At 45.4% G+C, this 19,313-nt stretch overlaps 1 protein-coding gene across 12 annotated transcripts in view; it reads right to left on the bottom strand.

Annotated features, from left to right (window-relative positions):
• KDM2B (lysine demethylase 2B) overlaps window positions 1-19,313 on the bottom strand; it is a 118,425-nt gene that overhangs the window by 32,923 nt on the left and 66,189 nt on the right. For all 12 annotated transcript variants that reach the window (XM_027576109.1, XM_027576111.1, XM_027576106.1 and 9 more), the window contains one exon: window positions 13,626-13,712. In XM_027576109.1, the coding sequence (XP_027431910.1) occupies window positions 13,626-13,712 (87 nt within the window). The remainder of the gene's footprint in view (window positions 1-13,625; window positions 13,713-19,313) is intronic.

Below are 19,313 nucleotides of genomic sequence, written 5' to 3'. Positions count from 1 at the left end.
GAACTTTCACCAAGTGGTCAGGAAATAAACAAAAACAGATGGGAGCCGAATCAGCCCTGGTCACAGTGGGCACCCACTTCCCCATTTTCTCTCCAAGTGTCATTTAATTTTCTGGTCTGCCTATCAGATCATGAGACACCAGAAACAACCCCAGTTTGCCGAGAGATTGTGCCCAGAAATAGCCACGCTATCGCCAGTGCAGGCACAGGTGGTGAGCTTACGTTAAAGGAGGGAAGCCATCCTCTCCATCCCCATTTCCGGGGACAAGGGACAAGCTGCCCCCCGGACTCTGGACTTCCCTAGGACAAGGGTCTCTCCTGCATGTGGCCCCTTTCCTTGGGCCCACGTTGAAAAGGCTAAAGCTTGGGAACGTTATTCCCCAAAGGATCAGGGCAGGGAAAGAGAATGGATTCTCTGTGTCCACACCAGTAACTGGCTGGCATTCCCCTAAGCCAGTGGACCCCATTTGTAAACATGCCCCTAAGGAGGGAGCAGAAATGACAGAACAGGCACGCAAAGGGGAGCTTCCTAGTGCAAGTAATAATTTATACTTAACAAGCAACAGAGAATGCATGCTTCAGTTATTTTACTATATTTTGCCATTTGTCTCTCTGTCTTTCAATAGGGTTTTTCCCCCTTAATGGTGAAAGGAGGTCTCTTGGAGAGTTATTTTTCTAATAAAATGTAAATAAGAAGAATTTTTATATTGTGTCACATAGCAACTTAGGACTGATTCCAGGGTTGTCTAGATTATGGTTCAAAGAGTATCTGTATGACAGACCAAGGGCTGCAGTGATTTCTGTTGAGGAAATTACTAATGTTATTTGATTGCTTTCTATTTTGCCCCTGGAGAGTCATTCCACAAGCATTTAAAAACCACGCATATTTGTCATATGGGTCCTTTAAAAAGACTGAGCTTTCTGTTAAATGGGGTTCCTCTCCTAATAATGTCTCTTTACGTTACCAAAATCAACCAACAAATATTTACATTCACTGGAAGATTTGTGACGGGGCACAGGATTTTTTTTTTTTTTAAAGATTAACTAATTTAACAGGTGACCGGCATTGATCTGAGAAATGTTTTCCCGCCATCCACCCCATTTCCAGTTCATTCGCTGACCTTAGGAAGTTACTTCCCTTCTCTACTCATTGCCCTACAAAAATCCAGGCTAAGGCTGAGCACTCAATTTGGATGAAATAAATGAGTTCACTTTATAAACCCCTCTCCCTTGGGGCTCCGGTGGGAGTAAGAGGGGCTAAAAATACATAAAATGCTAGCATAATTCTGGCCTACAACCAAGACTTCTATAACTTAAAAGTATTTTTCCTAACAAGACCAAATCTCCACCCCCCCCCGCCTTGATTTCCTTCCCAACCAGACACCCATCCGATTATCTGTCTCACTATCCTCCAGAGAAGCACCTCAGAAAATCAGGATAAAAAGTTCTGTGTTTTCAAAGGAAAAGACTAAATCCAAAGATCACTCAAGGCAGGATGATAAAGTAGACAGACAAGAGGCAAAACAGGAGTAAAACTGTGTTCATCATTGACTAGCAGCTCTGTTCCCGACAGCCAAACTGTGGAAATAACCCAAATTCCATCCACCGATGAATGGGCGAACAAAATGCGGCAGATCCATACAATCCGTACAATGGCACACATACATGTTTTTCATCCGCCACCACTTAAGAGTGATCTTAATTTCCTATTTCCTGAAAGGTAACCTGGTTAGGAAATGTAGGTCCTAAACCCTGCGGTGTGTTGAAACTCACCAAACCAGAGAGTTGAATCACCTCTTAAATGAGCTGCTAACAGGCATGGCGGTGGTCTGATGGGCTCTGATGCCTTTCGTTTAGGGAAGCCTGAGAAATGCAAATGCACAGTGGCTGGTGGGGCTGAGAGTAGGGATGGGGGAACTCTCTCTCTCTCTCTCTCACACACACACACACACACACACACACACACACACACACACACACACACTTTGACTTAGAGCCATAGGCCTCTCTTCCTTTACCATTCTTGCTTTCCTTGAAAAATGGCTCATCTCCAGCAGGCCAATTTGCCTGGAAATGCCCCCTGGATCTATGAAAATCCATGAGTTTATCATGGCATTCAGTGTAGAAAAAGCCTGACAAACTCATCTGTCACCATTTGAGGTGGCCATGACACCAACTTCTTACTTTGAAAATCAGTCTTTAAAAGGGAAAGAATTGAGCATGCATACTGTCTTTTCAGGAGGAACTGTGTTTAAGGGTAACTGCAACTGATGAGGGAAAACCCTGCCCCCCCCCAAATCCAACTCAGTGATGTAAGCCAATTATTTCTCAATAATACCGGGGTGGGGGAGGGGAATGCTAGCTAATTCACAAGGGAGGGATGATAGACTTTGAAGTTTTATTTTCATCTCCTGATAAAATTATCGATACAGGAAAGAATGATCATCTGGTACTGAAACCATCGGTGAATGATGGAGAGAAGCAGGGGGCCAATGTTTCCCCTTCCAGATTATTCTCTAGAGGAAAGAAGGACAAACCTAACTGAATAATGGGGTATCAGATCACTATCACCTTAATCCACAACCTATGATACTGAACTTTAACCAAGCCTTCAGATCTACTTTCCAGTTTACAGAAATTACAAGAGATAGGGGGAAAGTCACATGACACAAGGAAGCAATCAGACAAATGCATATAGTGGGATATTCTGCAGGACACATGGTTCTGTCTTCTCTACAAATCAATGTCCTGAGAAAGGTCTGGATCGAAAGAGAATTGAAAACAGATTCAATGTACGGTCCTGGATGGGAGCCTGGTCTGGATAAAGCATCTGCAAAGGATAATTTGGGAAATCTCAATATGACCGGGCATTAGGTGGCATTAAGGAATTGTAAATTTTGGTACATGTAATCACATGATTTTAGCTGTGTAGAAAAATATTAGTCTTTTAAAGAGATGCAAACTAAGTATTAAGCATGTAGGGGCAGAATGTCATGATGCCCATAACTTTCTAAAGAATACTTCACCATAAAAAAATAAAGTGAGTTCAAAAGAAGTAACACCCACCACTTCACACCCATTAGGATGGCTGTTATCAAAACCAGAAAGTCACAAGTGTCCTCAAGGATGTGGAGACACTGGAGACCTTGTGCACTCTTGGTGAGCATATAAAATGATGCAGCCACTATGGAAAATGGTACGGCAGTTCCTCAAAAAATGAAACGTACAATTACTGTATGATCCAGCAATTCCAGTTCTGGGTGTACATCTCAAAGAATTGAAAGTAAGGACTCAAAAAGATGTGTAGACACCCATGTTCACAGCAGCATTATTCACAGTAGCTGAAGGTGGGAACAACCCAATGTCCATGGGTGGATGAATAAATAAACACAATGTGGTCTATCCAGACACTGGAATACTGTTAGGCTTGAAGGGGGACTCTGACACCTGCTACAACCTGGATGAACCTCGAGGACTTTATGCTTAGTGAAATAAGCCAGTCACAAAAGGGCTAATGTATATCATTCCACTAACATGAGGTACCCAGAATTCATAGAAACAGTAAGTAGAAAGGGAGTTGCCAGGGGCTGAGGGAGGAGGAACAGGGACTTAGTGTTCAAGGGGTCTAGAGTTTTACTTGCAGACAACCAAAAAAAAAGCTCCGGCAATGGACGAGAATGATGGTTACCCAAGCCCACGAATGTACTCAATGCCACTGAGCTGTACACCCAAGAAAAGGTTCAAACGGTCAATTTTATGTTATATATTTTTCCTACAATGAAAAAAAATATGATAAAAATCAAAGAAAAAGAAATAAAGAACACCCTCCCCCAGAAGAACAGATCAATCAATAGGGAACACTCAAACCCACAAGCCTCTCGGTGGTACCATCCCATCCTATAAACATTAACCAAGACAGAAATGAATCTAAATGATCTCAACTCCCTTCAAAGTGTTTTGCTGTTTCGTTATTTACATGCATTGGTGGAGAAGGTCAGTTGTTTAGAGCAGGTTTTACTATAGCTTTCACTTCTCACCTACCTTCCTCATATATAATTAAAGTTCCCCTCATCCCAACACATGCACTTGCCCTTGTCACCTTTAGAACAAGAAGCCAAGCTAAACAATGCAAATATTTCACCTGTATTCACCTACTCGTGCCCTGGTTTTCTCTGGATCGCCTGAATTTGGAGAACACATTACCTGATAACATCATCATTTGGTAGCACACACACATCCGTCCTTCTAACAAAGCCAAATTATAGACTGGGGGGGTCGTGGGGGGTTGAATTAAAGGACACGACAACGTATTCCCCATGTCAATGATCAAATATCCTTCTTTAAAAATGGGAAATACATGACGACATTCGACAAAAAGAAAAGTCGGAAGGATAGGCCATTGTTCCAGAAATAAAACCATGATAACGGCAGTCAATCATTTACAGTGCTTGCTTGGCTTTCTAATTACCCCACCAAAGGCAGAAGCCCGCAATATTTCAATTGCTTTCCAAGAATTTCTCTTTGGCATTATTAACACAGGCAGCTGAGCAGGTTATCAGACTAAGAAAGAAATCCTCGGCTGCAGACTTTAATTACAGGTTATTTCAGCTGCACACTGACTTAAAGTTCCAATAAAGCGGTTCTAAAATGACAGATGTTGGCTGAGAAATTCCAGGTGATTTCTAAGTCCGGTGGGATAAAGAAGGATGCTTAAATCTGAGGGAGGAAAGGGTCCAAGAGTACCAAGTAGCACTGACCCTTCCACTTAGCATTCTTTCAACAGTTGGCTGGGACTGGGACATAAAAGTAACGGTAAGGAGAGATCCACATTCTCACCAAAGAGACACAAGTGGAAGAAAGACAGCCAAGAGCCTAAAACGGACTGAGTCCAATTTTATCTGTTAGAAGTGCGGGGAAAACCTTGCAATCTAGTTCATTCATTCAACAAACAGTTCCTGGGCCCTTGCTATCGGGGAGCAAGCGTGCATGACGGGATACAAAAATGGAGAAGGAAGGGGCGCCTGGGTGGCTCAGTCATCAAGCGTCTGCCTTCAGCTCAGGTCATGATCCCGGGGTCCTGGGATCAAGCCCCGCCTCGGGCTCCCTACTGGCCGGGAAGCCTGCTTCTCCCTCTCCCACTCCCCCTGCTTGTTCTCCTGCTTTTGCTGTCTTTCTCTCTGTCAAATAAATAAAATCTTAAAAAAAAAAATGGAGAAGGAAAAAATTAATAAGATGAGCTCCAGTCTCAAGAAGCTGGTGGAGGCCACAAAATGCAGAGTAGAATATAGACGTCCAGCAGAAAGAGAGATCGGGGAAGTTATATCCGTCAGGATCTTGGCAGGAAATGGATGGCACCCTGGTAGCCTCACGCCGGGTCATGTTGGAGAGTTTAACAGAAATTCCATCTACAGAGCGTAAGTAGGGTTAGGGAACACTACAAGGTGCGGTGTTACACCCTGAGCCTAGCGACAGCCACGAGCCATTACCTCCCTTTGGCTGACGGGCTACAGGAGGGGCCAGTTACTGGAAATGCAGAAAGAAAAGCTGGAGGAGTCCACAAAATAGGAATTGTGGCCTTCAGAAGAAGGAAAGAGCCAACCTGCCGTGATCCCATGGGGAGGAAGCTGGGAGAATAAATACCTCAACCTCTTTCCCCTCCCACATTCCCATCTCCTGCTGGTACCTCCCATTGGCTGAGCCCAGCCAGAAGCCGGAGAGGTAAGAAAGCCCTTTGATGCAGGCCAGAGAAAGGCTGGAGAGGCGGCCTCTGGAGATACAACCAGAAAACGTCCAGCCCAGGGAGCTTCCTGGTGAAGAAGGGGTTCGGTTGGGCTTACAGGTGAAAATTTTGCACATGGGGAAATAAGAAGGGCATTTCCAGAAGGGGAATAGCATGAGCAAAGACCAAGTAAATGGAAAATATGGAGCAGTTCAGTTCCCCGGCAAAGTTGAGCAGATGAGAAAAAAATCTCGAGATTCTAAGGCAGAACGACAGCTGAGGACTTGGGCACTCCAGGCCCGGTGAAGGACTTGGGACATGATTTAAAGAAGATGGAGACTCCCTGAAGGCTTACCAAGTTCAGAGGCTGAACCGTACCCGCCCTAAAATCCACATGGTAAGGTCCCACCCCCAGGACCTCACAATGTGACACAGGGTCTTTACAGAAGTGATTTAGTTAAAATCGGGCTATTAGGGCCCTAATTCAGAATGACTGGTGTCCTTACAGAAAGAGGAAATTTGGACACAGACACGCATATGGTGGAAAAACAACGTGAAGACACAGGGAGAAGACAGAACTCTTACCTACAAAAAGCCAGCAGATAGAGCCACAGTTCGGTCCTGCCTACGACACCTCATGTGCGGCACGACTCTAGAAACTTCTACTGTCTGGCTTGGGTCCACTCCACCAAAAAGGAAAGACTGATGGGACCCTTGTCACCTGGCCCACCGGCAGGGACCACATGACACGGGCTCAGCCACTGACCAATCTGGAATTGGAGCTCACAAAAACCCGTCCAGAGACCTGGGTCCCCTTCACCACCGATGGTTTTCTTCCAGTTGGGTTTTTCTGCTTGTTTTCATGTTGTATACAACACTCTTCAGAATGAGCAGGCCATGTTTGTGGGTATTCTTCGATCACAGGTTTTTGCTGCCCTCCTGGGAAGGTGCTGGACTTCACCGACGACTCAGCTGTCACTGAGGAAAACGCTGGGGATTCCAGATGAGGGCCCCAGATTGTTTTTCACTTGGTTCCCTTCCCTGTCTCCTCCCCGCCATCCACTTGCTTCTCTTGCCTTCCTTTGTTCTGCTGGCACCGAGGCTCCCACTGCCGGCCCCCTCCTGCCCGTGAGCATCACACACGCCCACTCTTAGGAGGCTGCTCTCCCCTGGACCTTTCCTGCTCTCAGGAAGCTGGAAGGACTGGACACCCCCTCCTCCTACCCTGAGCCTGTGGCCTCAGCAGCTTCAAACCCTCAGGGGCACAGTCTAAGGCAATGGTCACCCACAGCGCCTAGGACTTCTCCCTGCAGGGCAGTGAGGAAGGACACAGGAGGAGATGCACTTTTTCAAACCAGCCATTTCAGCACAGCCATGACTCCTTCAGGGAGATGAAACCACGAGGGTCTTTGCTTGAGATGAAGTTTCTGCAACAGCCAATAGTCACCAAAGGATGGGAAATGTCTCTAAACTACTCACCCCCTCCCCTACTCCAGGCCCTTCCTTCCATGTCCTCTGTTTCTACAGAGAGCATCGCCAGCCTTCTGGGAGGGCAAATGCAGGGTTGTTCTTTACTTCTTCTTTTTTTTTTTTTTTAAGATTTTATTTATTTATTTATTTCAGAGAGAGAGAGAGAGAGAGAGAGAGAGCATGAGAGGGGAGAGGGTCAGAGAGAGAAGCAGACTCTCCACTGAGCGGGGAGCCTGATGTGGGACTCGATCCTGGGACTCCAGGATCATGACCTGAGCTGAAGGCAGTCGCTCAACCAACTAAGCCACCCAGGCGCCCCTGTTGTTTACTTCTAAGTCATAATTACAAAAAATGACAATAGCTATCACCGCCTGATGACCTACAGACAGCATCTCACAGCAATTCTGCAGAAAAGGCACTATTAGCCGTTTTTACAGACAAGTAAACTGAGGCTCAGTCTTGTCCACAACCACACAGCTAGTTTGTGGCAAAGCCAGGGTTTAATCCCCAGATGCATCTGACCCCAGAGCCCACCCTAGTCATGCATGAGAATTACCTGCAAAGTGTCAAGAAAGTGTAGATTCCCAGGCCCCACCCCAAACCTACTAATTCTCAGTGTCCCAGGCCAGGCCCAGGAAGCTGTATTTTTTTTTGTTTTTTGTTTTTAAACAAGTTCCCACAGTAAAGCCGATGCCGCTAGCCTGAGGACTGGCTCTCACTAGACCACAATGCCTTTCTGGGAAACTACCTGGCCCTGAGGAGACAACAATAAAAGGCCTTCATTATCGTCACCCTCCACCTCTTCCTCCTCCTCATCAACTTAATTACTCCAGGGGTGACAAAAAATTGAGAGCTGGACAGAGAAAGAACAGGAAGTACACAGGGCCCCTTTTTACTGAATTATGTGCCCCTCCTTCAGGTAAAGTCTGCATGTCACTCCAGAGGGACCCCACACTTCTCAGGCCTCCCAGATCTAAGTGACCAACTACAGAGGGAGGAGAAAAGAAACAAAGTAGAGCCAAGGGTAACACGGACATCAGGGGTGTGTGTGTATGTGTGGGTGTGTGTGTGTGTGTGTGTGTGTGTGTGTGTGTGTGTCTGTGTCTCACTTCCTGCCGTGGTTCCTCTGTGGCCCCATAATGTCCCTGTAAGGAAGCCGATGCCTTAACTGAAAAGGGCTCTCCCACGTCCCCTACCAGGGTACTTGTTCATACCTACTCCAGTCTCTGCTCCTACACTCCAGAAAACCTGCTAATAACTGAAATTCAAGTGGCAGCCCAGTTTGGACACTCGAGATAATTGATTAAGAATAAGAAGCACGATGCATCAACAGGCACCCTCTCCAGAGGCCCCTGTGGCTCCGTCTTCCCTCCTTCCTCAGTTTCCCTCTCTGTGAATGACCCAGCAAGCTAGCTGGGTAAAAGTGTCTGGCTGGTGAGCAGAAGGTCAACTTGCTAATAAGGCTGAGGTCAGAGGTCGGGCCTCAAATAAGCTCAGTTCCCTTGGCTTGGTTCTAAGGTCACAGACAGGCCCCCCCCCCAAATCCTGCCACCTGGTCATAAAAGAAGTGTAGACAGATCAAAACAAATCCATCACCGCTGGTGGAAACAGCCAGTCGGGTGAATGATGACGGATGGTGGTTCAGTAGCATCTTTGATTTGAGAGACGCGGCATCAGAAATGACCTCCCGGCACCTAATCAGTTCCAGAAAAGGACTTTGTTCTCTGAGAGGCAAGGTGGGAGATCAAAGCATTTCTTGCTAATCATCATTTAGCATTAATTACTTGTTAAGTAACCTGACCCAGACGCAATACCGCTCCCTACCTCGCATCCTGACAGCCTCAACGAGCACCCTTGATCTTTCAACCCAACCTGCATCAAATTGGGAGCAAGCCGACTGCAAACCTGGGAACGGAGAGACCCCGGGCGGCCCAGGCAGTCTGTCCTTCACTTACTTCTCCTTTTCCTGTTAACTTTTTAACCCCACCAGCCAGGAAATGCAGACCTAGAGTGGCGCACCCTCCCTCCCCCGCCCCTCTGCCACATTTCACTGAGTTCCTCAGATCTGGGGACTAATACCTCCCGATTCACAAGCTGTGTGACCCAGGGCATACCAGTGTCCCTCTCTGAGTCCCCAGTCTCAGCTGCGCCCATGGAGGTAACATTCTCCACACCTCCCAGCCTCACTGTGAGGATCAAATACAATATAAAAAAGACATCTAAAGATGGGGACATACATCTGGTGATAATTTATTTCCAGGGCTGCGTGGGTGGCCAGGGTATTCATTATTATATTATTGACATCTTGTTGTGGCTCTGAAATAATGTAGGATAAATGCTATGGGTTGAATGGTGTTCCCCAGAGACCCCCCCACCCCACCCCCCCGACCCACCGGACCACTACCAAATTCTTACGTGGAAGCCCTAACCCCCAAGACCTCAGAATGTGAGCACCTGGAGACAGTCTTTCAAGAAGCAACGAAGTTAAACTTAGGGTGGGTCCTAATTCAGCATGACCGGTGTCTTCTAAGAGATTAGGGCACAAACACACAAGAGGTCAGACCATGTGATGATACAGAGAGACAAACGGCTATCAACAAGCCCAGGAGACATATATCCTGCCAATGGACATCTTGTTCTCAGCCTTCTGGCCTCCAGAACTGTGAGAAAATGAACTTCTGTCCTTTGAGCCACGCACATAGTGTGTGGCACTTTGTTACGGCAGCTCTTGCAAACTCCTACGAGAAACTTCAAATGAGTTCGAGAAAACATAAAGTAAATGAAAAAGAAAAAGACGGGGCTAGCATGGCTCTAATCAAAAAGACGGATAATCGGCATTGGCGAAGCTGTGGGTAAACTGAAAATCACGCACGTTGCTGGTGGGAACGAAAAAGGCTGCAGCCGCTCTGCAAAACGGTCTGGCGGTACCTCAAAAAGTTACACACGGTGTTACCGTGTGACCAGTCAATTCCACCCCTCGGCGCCTGCCCAAGAGACATGAAAACATGTGTCCATGTAAAAATGTGTGCATGCATGTTCACAACATCATTATTCACGACAGCCAAGAGGTAGGAAACAGCCCAAATGTCCCGCAACTGGCGAATGGCTAAACAGTGCGGTATATACACACAATGGAGTATTATTCAGCCATAAAAAGGAATGAAGTCATGACAGCTGCGACAGTGTGGATGAAGCTTAAAAATATTATACCAAGCGTAAGAAGCCAGTCACAAAAGGTCAAGTATTGGATAATTCCATTTACATGAAATGTCCAGAGCAGGCAAATCCATAGAGAGAGAGAGAGAGAGAGAGATTAGTGGTTGCCAGGGGCTGGGGGAAGGGAAGATTTAGGGATTGGGGGTGGGGGGATTGACAGCTGACGGGATTTCTTTCAGAGGGTATGAAAATATTCTAAAATTAGATTGTGGGATAGTTGCATAACTCTGAATATACTAACAAGTGAGTTGTACACTTTAAGTGGGAGAACTGTACGGTAAGCACATTATATTTGTTTTATTATAAAGTGTTTAAAAAAAACCCACACTGGTATCCCAAAGTACTGTCAAATAGCAAATGTCCTCTCTTCACTCTTCACCAGCCTCGGGGCTCCAGTCTCTTCCCCCGCCCTTCCAGAACTGATGACACCAGCCACACGACCTTGTGTATAGACCAGCACTCATACACCAATCCTCCACAAAAATCCAAGGTAAGGGCTACTCCCCCCAGGAAGGAGCCTGCTTCCCGTTTCCAGCCCTTTGGAGGGAAAGGGGCAGAGGTGTGATGTTTTTTGTTTTTTTAATGCCCGTAAGCCTCTCAGGAGTAAACTGGAGGGTCTCCAGCACAGAGGACAGAACACGTTAATAGTCCTGAAGTGATTTCCCCCAGAGAAGCTCATTTGGACCCCTCCATTAATTCTGGGATTACACTGGCTAGTGGCAAATTTGTTTTTTGAAAAGCCCATGTTCTGCAAACCCTAATCCCTCCCCCAGAGCAATTCCTCAGCTGGGAGGGAGGCAGACAATGAGGCAAAGCCACGGTTTCCTCTTTGGGTTCAGAGCAGCCGTGGGGCCTGGCTGGGTTGCTGCAAGGTGCTACCTCTGCAAGTACAGTTTGTGGTCTCAGAAATGGCAGTTGCATTTACTGCCCGTGGAGGGGAAAGTGAACGTTAAAACCCCACCCGCTTCCATGGATCGGGAAACTAAAGGCAGGAGCTATGAAGGCGAATCCTTCTTCATTTCTCCCATCACCTAAATTCCTCCTAAGCTTCAAAGAGAATTAGAATTTACCCACAAGTAACAGGGACCCTCTTCCCCAGCAGTTCCACATTTAGGAATATACCCTAAGAAGACAATCAAACAAAGGTGGAAAGAATAACCCAGAACATCACTGCCCAACAGAAATATAAAGTCAGTCACGCATGTACTTCTACATTTTTTTTGTAGCCACATTTTTAAAAAGGCAAAAAGAAAAAGGTGAAGTTAATACTAATAATCCATTCTGTCTAACCAACAGATCCAAAATATTACCATCCACTAGAGTTGCCAGATGTGGCAAATAAAAATACAGGACACCCAGTTAAATTTAGATGAACGATGAATAATCTTTTCCAGCATAAGTATAGCCCATGTGATACATGGGCTATACTTAAAGTTTTACTTGTTGTTTACCTGAAAATTCACATTTAAATGGACATCCTTTTTAAAATCTGGCAACCCTAATTTCAACATGCAATCAACATAAAAAATAAATTAATGAGTAATTTTACAGTGTTCCTCTTTGCACTGTCTTTGAAATCTGTTGTGTATTTTATACTTATAGCACATCTCAATTTGGGCTTGCCATATTTCAAGTGCTCAATAGCCATATAGCTAGCAGCTACCATTTTGGACAGCACAGAGCTAGAATGTTCCTCTAAATGTCTCTTATAGGGGCGCCTGGGTGGCTCAGTTGTTAAGCCTCTGCCTTCAGCTCAAGTCATAATCCCAGGGTCCTGGGATCAAGCCCCGCGTCGGGCTCCCTGCTCGGCGGGAAGCCTGCTTCTCCCTCTCCCACTCGCCCTGCTTGTGTTCCCTCTCTCGCTGTGTCTCTCTCTGTCAAATAAATAAATAAAATCTTTAAAAAAATAAAAAATAAATGCCTCTTATAACAGCAAAAAAAAAAAAAAAAAATCAGAAAAAAATACCCATCAACAAAGAGGCTGCTTAAGTCACAACTAATGTTTAAAGAGCACTAACTACTGGTCAGTCCTTGTCCTGAGAACTTTGCATGCATTGCTCTATTTTTTTTTTTTCTTTTTAGTTAACCAGAAACAAATTCAACAATGCATTATCTCATCTAGTCGTCCCAACAACCCATCGAAGTAGGTGCTGGTATAGCCCCTTTATACAGACAAGGAAAGCAAGGTTCAGAGAGTTTCCAGAACTTGCTCAAAAAAGTGGTGAGGCTGAGTGTGGGCAGACAGGTTGATACATACATGTCCCACCCTAGCGCGGACTTTGGAAGAAGACTCACCAAAACATTACTGGTTTTCTCTGGACTTTGAGGTGGACACTAGTTAACAGTTTGGTCTCTGCTGTCACACAGACTGATCATCCCACACTCAGCTCTGCCAAGTGCGCTCACAAGTGACTTGACCTTTGTAAGCCTCAGTTTCCTCATCTGTAAAATGAGAGTCCCGAGTATTTGCCCCACAGGGTTGCTGGAGTCTAAAGAAGATAAGGGATGCAGACAACGAGGCAAAGCAACATGCTCTTGGTAAGTCCTCGGTGGACGTTACTATCATTCTCCCTAGGGTTTTTGTCCTTTCCTATTTCTTATTTGATTAGACTTTTCCAAGGTGAGCATCAATCAGTTAAAAAAAAAGGGAGAGAGAGCAAAGTTACTTTCAAAAGAGAGAAAACCGGGGCGCCTGGGTGGCTCAGTCGTTGGGTGTCTGCCTTCAGCTCAGGTCATGATCTCGGGGTCCTGGGATTGAGCCCCGTATCAGGCTCCCTGCTCAGCGGGGAGTCTGCTTCTCCCTCTCCCTCTGCCCCCTCCCCCCCGCTCATCCTATCACATGCTCTCTAATAAGTAAATAAAATCTTAAGAGAGAGAGAAAACAGCCCTTGAAGCATCTGGAGGAAAAAGAGAAGGAAAGAAGAAAAGAAAGGAGAGAAGGAAGAAGGGAATGAAGTCACCTAAGGATAGGAAAGGTGAGGCATCACTCCCCCCCACAGTTTTCTGAGTGACCACCAGGGGGCACTGCCTGCAGTTTCCACAGTAGGGAAAAATGATCCCTTTCAAAAAAACAAAAACTTGCAATAGACAAATCACCAAAATCATTCCTCTTAACTGCCCTCTGCCAGGAGTCCCCACTCAAAAGCTGCCAACATTCATCTTACAGGAGATGTGAAAGGCAGTGGGAATGGTCTCCCAGCTGCAGGCGATCCGCATCTTACCTTTGGAGTCTTCTTTGGCCAAGTGACTACAGGGACCCCAGTGATGGCCAGACTGGGGTCATCATCCGCATGCTCCTTCAGGACATTCTGTGGCCAAACAAAGGAGTCATATTAGCCCAGAGTAGAGGGGAGGCCCTTGAAGGGGGCTAAGACTGGATCTAACCCAATAAAAGTCAGTCCTCTACTAAGTCGACCACCACCCACACACTCAGTAGAAACCAAGTCACCAGGGTTCCTCAGAGGCCACAAGACATGCAATATCCCCTTTCCAAAAAAATTTTTAAAAAGCAAATCACACACCTCCCTATGACTTCCACGAATGTATCGCTCGCTGATCATATTTATGAATCCAAACATTTGTCTAGAGTGCTATGGACTCTCACGCACACAATTTCATTCAGTCCTTACCAAGTACCCTGGGAGTGGGCTGGCCAGTGCACTAAGATGCTCTAATGTATATAAACTCAACTACGTATGCAGGGAAACAAAAACAAAACCAACCACAAGGTCTTGACAACAGTGAGACCTCTTTTCTTCCATCAGCCAGCAAGCCATGTGCATTCTAATCTTGGTGTGTAAAGACATGTCATTGTTTATTACAACATGGGCCATAAATACAAGTAGATTCTTAATCTGGTCTGACCAAGGGATGGAGTCATCTGACCAAATGCTAGCAGAAAAGTGGGCTGTGATAGACATACTGCCGGGCTGGGCAGGGGTCTCCCACATGGCGCACTGTGTTCACATCTCTGTGCATAGTCTGAAGGCTTTTCAAGGGTAATTCTGACTCTACCAGATTTTGGCCTTATGTGGAGGCTCATTTTAGAACCTCATCCAGGTGTAAGATGCTACTCCACTGAATTATCCCTGAGTTAGAAGTGAGGCAATCAAGGCTCAGAAAGACTCAAGAGGACTTGGGTGCTGCCCCAGACCAGGAGGGCAGAGCCCTCAAACCCCACTCTTCAGCACCAGACTTCCCACCCCATGACCACTTCACACATGGGTTTTTCTGGTTGCATCCACAACATGCCATGAAAAAGCGTTTAGGGACAGACAGCTCTGTCACTGGCCTATTCTGACCTTGACCGTTAATTTTTGGATTGTACAAAAACATTCCTGCAGGGACATTTAAAAACAGAGAAAGTTACACAGTAGAACTTAACAGGAAGAGCAGAAGAGCTCAAAACAGAAATATAGGTAAAGATTATTTTAACTCCCTTTCCCTAATCTATTCACCGGAAATGAATCCAACTCACTTCTAATTTGTTCTATTGTATTAGTTTTCTCATCATCCTGTGATTGCCAGATTTTTCAAGATGTGCCTACTATGCCAAATCCACCTGCGGAACTCTCTTCTGCCCATGGGAGGAGGCAAACAAGACAGTGATCGAGGGTCAAACTCGGGGCTGTCTGGCTTTAATTCTCAGCCCATACAGCTCTGTCCAAGTCCAGCATCAATGTCACCGATTTATAAATGCTGTTTATAAATATCTTGGTTCACTGCCATATCCCTAGCTTCGCACAATGACTAACCTACAGTAAGTCTCCAGTAAATAACTTTAAAAAAATAAATAAAGCCACAAATCCCCAAAGAGGGACTTTCTACAAAATCCCTGACTAGTACTCCTCAAATCTGTCAAGGTCAACAAAACCAAAAAAAAAGATCTGAGAAACTGTCACAGCCAAGAGAAGCCCAAGGAGACATGACAAATGCATAGATAGTGCTATCCTGGGTGGGATACTGAAATACATCTAAGACACTTGGTAAAAACTAAGGAAATGTGAATAAACTCTAGACTTTAGTTAGTAACAACGTATCAATGTTGGTTTAATTGTAACCAATGTATTCCACTAATATACCATAGGTTAATCCTAGGGGAAAAGCGGGGGGGGGGGGGGGGGGGGGCGGTGTGTACGTGGAAACGCTGTAGTATCTGCTGAATTTTTCTGTCAATCTAACACCATTCTGAAACATGAAGTCCTATCATAAAAAGCAATTTTTTTTTTAAGTAGGCTCCATGCAAAGTGTGGAGCTCAACGTGGGCCTTGAACTCACAATCCCAAGATCAAGAACTGAGCTGAGATCAAGAGTCAGATGCTCAACCGACTGAGCCACCCAGGCGACCCCTAAAATGCCAATCAGACAGCACTAACAGCTACCATAAAGGAAAACAGGATTATCAGGCTGCCAATTTTTCTAACATGTATGCAGCATATTTAACAAGTATAACAGAAGGGGACCAAGAATACAAGCATGATTCAGCTCCAGTGTGGACTTCACATGGGGCATGAAAGAGGCTATCGAAGGTTGGGGGCAGTGGCAACGGTCCATGCCTGGGCGGAGGAGTGTTTCATCACTGACATTGTTTAGAACTGCCAGTTCCCAATGATGATAAAAAGTAGACCAATTTTTTTTTTTTTAATCAGTTTTGGTTTTGAATTAAATGGACCCCAGACATTACACCCGTTAGTGGGTCATTCCCACTTGGTCCACCACCCAGGGTGGATAGGACTGGCTAGGTGAGAGGTGAAATGGAACCATCAGGAGGCAGGCACCACATATTGTGTTGAATGAATGTGCAAGAATAGGTTGTACTGGGTGTTTGCTCCGGGCTGGTCACCATAATAAATACGCCATATCCACTCTCTGGTCCAACACTCTTGACCACACTGTGAGAAGGACCACCATCATTTCTAGATGAGAATACTGGAGCTTAGGGGGTATGGGAACTGTCCAAGACCACTCAGCCAGGAAGGGGTAGAGACCCCTCCACTCCACAACCTGTGCTCTAACCACGGTAGTACTCAACCTATCCTTCAAGAAGACAGGGGGCCACGTTCCTAGTAGCATGACTCACAGCAGCCAGAGGACACTTGGAAACAACCCAAGTGTCCATCAGTGGGTGGAGGGATAAATAATATGTGGTCTAGCCACACAAGAGAATATTATTCAGCCCAAAAAAGGAAGGAAATCGTGACACTCCTGTAATATGAATGAAACATGAGGTGCCTAAAGTAGTCAGATTCATACAAGCATAAAACAGAGTGCTTGCTGCCAGGGCTCAGGGAGGGAGAAGCAGGGAGTTGTTTAATGTACGGTGCTGATGGCTGCACACACTGTGAACAAGCTTAATGCCAGTGAACGAGACACTTAAAAAAGGTTAAAATGATAAATTTTATGTGATGTATGATTTACCACAGTTTTTAATTTTTTTTAATGTTTTATTTTTATTTAAGTAGTCTCTACACCCAACATGGGGCTCGAACTCATGACCCTGACATCAAGAGTCGTGTGCTCTACCGACTGAGCCGGCCAGGTGCCCTGACCCTACCACAATTTTTTGAAAAGGGAGGAGAGAGTGGGGCAAAGCAGTCCCTCCCTAAGGACTGGACTCAGAGGTTCTAGAAAGTACACATAGGAGACCTCACTAGTTAAGCTATTATTGTTATGCCCGTGACAACACTGGTTCTAGAGTCAGAAGACCTGGGTTCAAGTTCTACAACTTGCAGACTGTATGACCTTGAGCAAGCCACAGCTTAGAACAGTGATATCTACCCTGGACTTTCCATGAAGTGAGATATGATTTTACTACCATTCTAGGAGCATTTGTTGAATGCTTGCTCTGGACTAATCCCCTCTGAGGAATAGGGCTGATTCTCCTCCTTTCTCCCCAGAAGCAGAAACTAAAGTTCAGAGGGGCTAAGTGACTTGCCCAAGGTCACACAGCTCGGAGGTGACCGAACCTGTCACTGACCAAATCCATCTAACTACAAGCCCAGGGAGTAACACTGGGTGATAAAGCCTCAGGAAACCACTCCAGCAACCTCTGGAGCTGACCTATACCCCAGTATTGAAAAATACAACAGCTAGGAGACAATCTGGGCTCACATTCACCATCTGATTAACAAATACAGAAGTGAGTCATGCTCACCTATTCCTTACAAGACAGAGAACTCATTCAGCCACTAACTCCTTTACAAAGCATTTTTCAAACTTTGCCCCAATCACAGAAGGAAGACACACATGCCCAATGTGGGCCTGCACAAGCACAAAATTTTGTTGACGTTTCATGGTTCTTAACAATCCATATGAATTTCACACCCTCTTCTATAATACACCACGGTTTTCTGTTGTTGTTTTTTTAAATAATGTTTCCCTACCCCCCAAAACAGCATTAAAAATATGTGTATATATATATATATTTTTTTTTGAGGAAGATGCTCTGTGTTTAGGCAAAACCTTTCAATTCACATATATCTATATCTAGATATCTTATATGAATATAGATAGATCTTACCATATGATGGGAGCAGGGGAGCCCATCACTTCCATGGGACTTCCTGCCCTCTTACCCAGTCTCAAACTCCAGGTTAGGGTGACAAACTCAAATGCTTCTAGGAACCAAGAAGATAAAATGCAAGATATCAACAGATTAGAGCCCTAGAGAGTGGTGCGGCCTAAGGCACACTGGAGGTCACGGCCGGTTTAGAGAGAGCAAATGTTACTCAGTTCCAAACTACTAACCTCTTGTGGAAATAAAAGCCCCACCTGATCTCTGATTTTTTCAGAAGAAATCAAAGATCCAGAGCTTTATCTGAAATGGCTTAAATGCTGGCAACTGATTGGAAAATTAAAAAAACAAAAACAAAAACCCAAAAACGAAAATGAAAAAACGACTGTGAGCCAACCAGTATCCGTAGGCCAGTTTGGGCCACGGGCCACCAGTATATAAACACCACTCTGCGTAAGATTGAAAATAATGTCCACTCGCCTTGGTTTTCCTGGAGTTTCTGAACTGTCTCAAGATTTCCTGTCATTTCAATATCAAAGCTGGAGTCCATAACTCACAAGCAAGGTGAGGCCTCTGTGGAGGAATGTCTGGTTACAAAAAGCTATTACTGAGGGCGTAGTATTATCAATAATAAATACATTAGTAATGATAAATAATAATTAAAAATTAATAGAGGGGGCGCCTGGGTGGCTCCGTCGGATAAGAGTCCAACTCTTGATCTCAGTTCAGGTCATGATCTCAGGGTCATGAGTTCAAGCCTCACTCCAAGCTGGGCGTGGAGCCTACTTAAAAAAAAAAAAGTCATTTAAAAATAAATAAATAAAAATGAAAATCAATAGAGACCTCCCCAAGGACCCTGGAGTGGGCATCACCCACACACACTCCCGGCAGGAAACCGTTCCCCTCCACGGCCCTCAGTGGCCACCAGGAGGCGCTCAGGGTTCTGTCCCTCAGGGAAGTATTTTCATTTGTTTGTGACAGGTTACAGGAAGAGATTATTCTAACTGGGGATTGTCTCTCTGAGAAATAAACTGTGCTGAAGAGAATCACGTCACTGGCATCCCTAGGCTCTGACAGAATTTATACCCTCCCTGAGGCTCTTGGAAGCAGAGACTAGGAAGCCTGGGTGTCAGGACCAGCCCATCAGCCCATCATAACTTACACCCTATAAACCTTCTGAGTAGGAGAGCGCAGGGCAAGCTTTCTAAAAGGGAAAGATTGGGGCCACCAGGCCCCTTCTGCTGGGACCTGCCCTGCTTCTGACCTGACAAGATCACCACAGACAACAAATGTGCTGGGCCTCTGTTTCCTGTTAGGCCAACTCTCTTAGTGGGCTTAACTGGCTAACAATGGATTCAGGCCCCACTGCTCCGTAGGGTGGGGTGTTAACTGATGA

Source organism: Zalophus californianus, chromosome 14 (assembly GCF_009762305.2).
Source record: "Zalophus californianus isolate mZalCal1 chromosome 14, mZalCal1.pri.v2, whole genome shotgun sequence".
Lineage (NCBI taxonomy): Eukaryota > Metazoa > Chordata > Mammalia > Carnivora > Otariidae > Zalophus > Zalophus californianus.
Note: the sequence above shows the minus strand (reverse complement) of the source record. Positions and strands in the feature narration are given on the sequence as shown.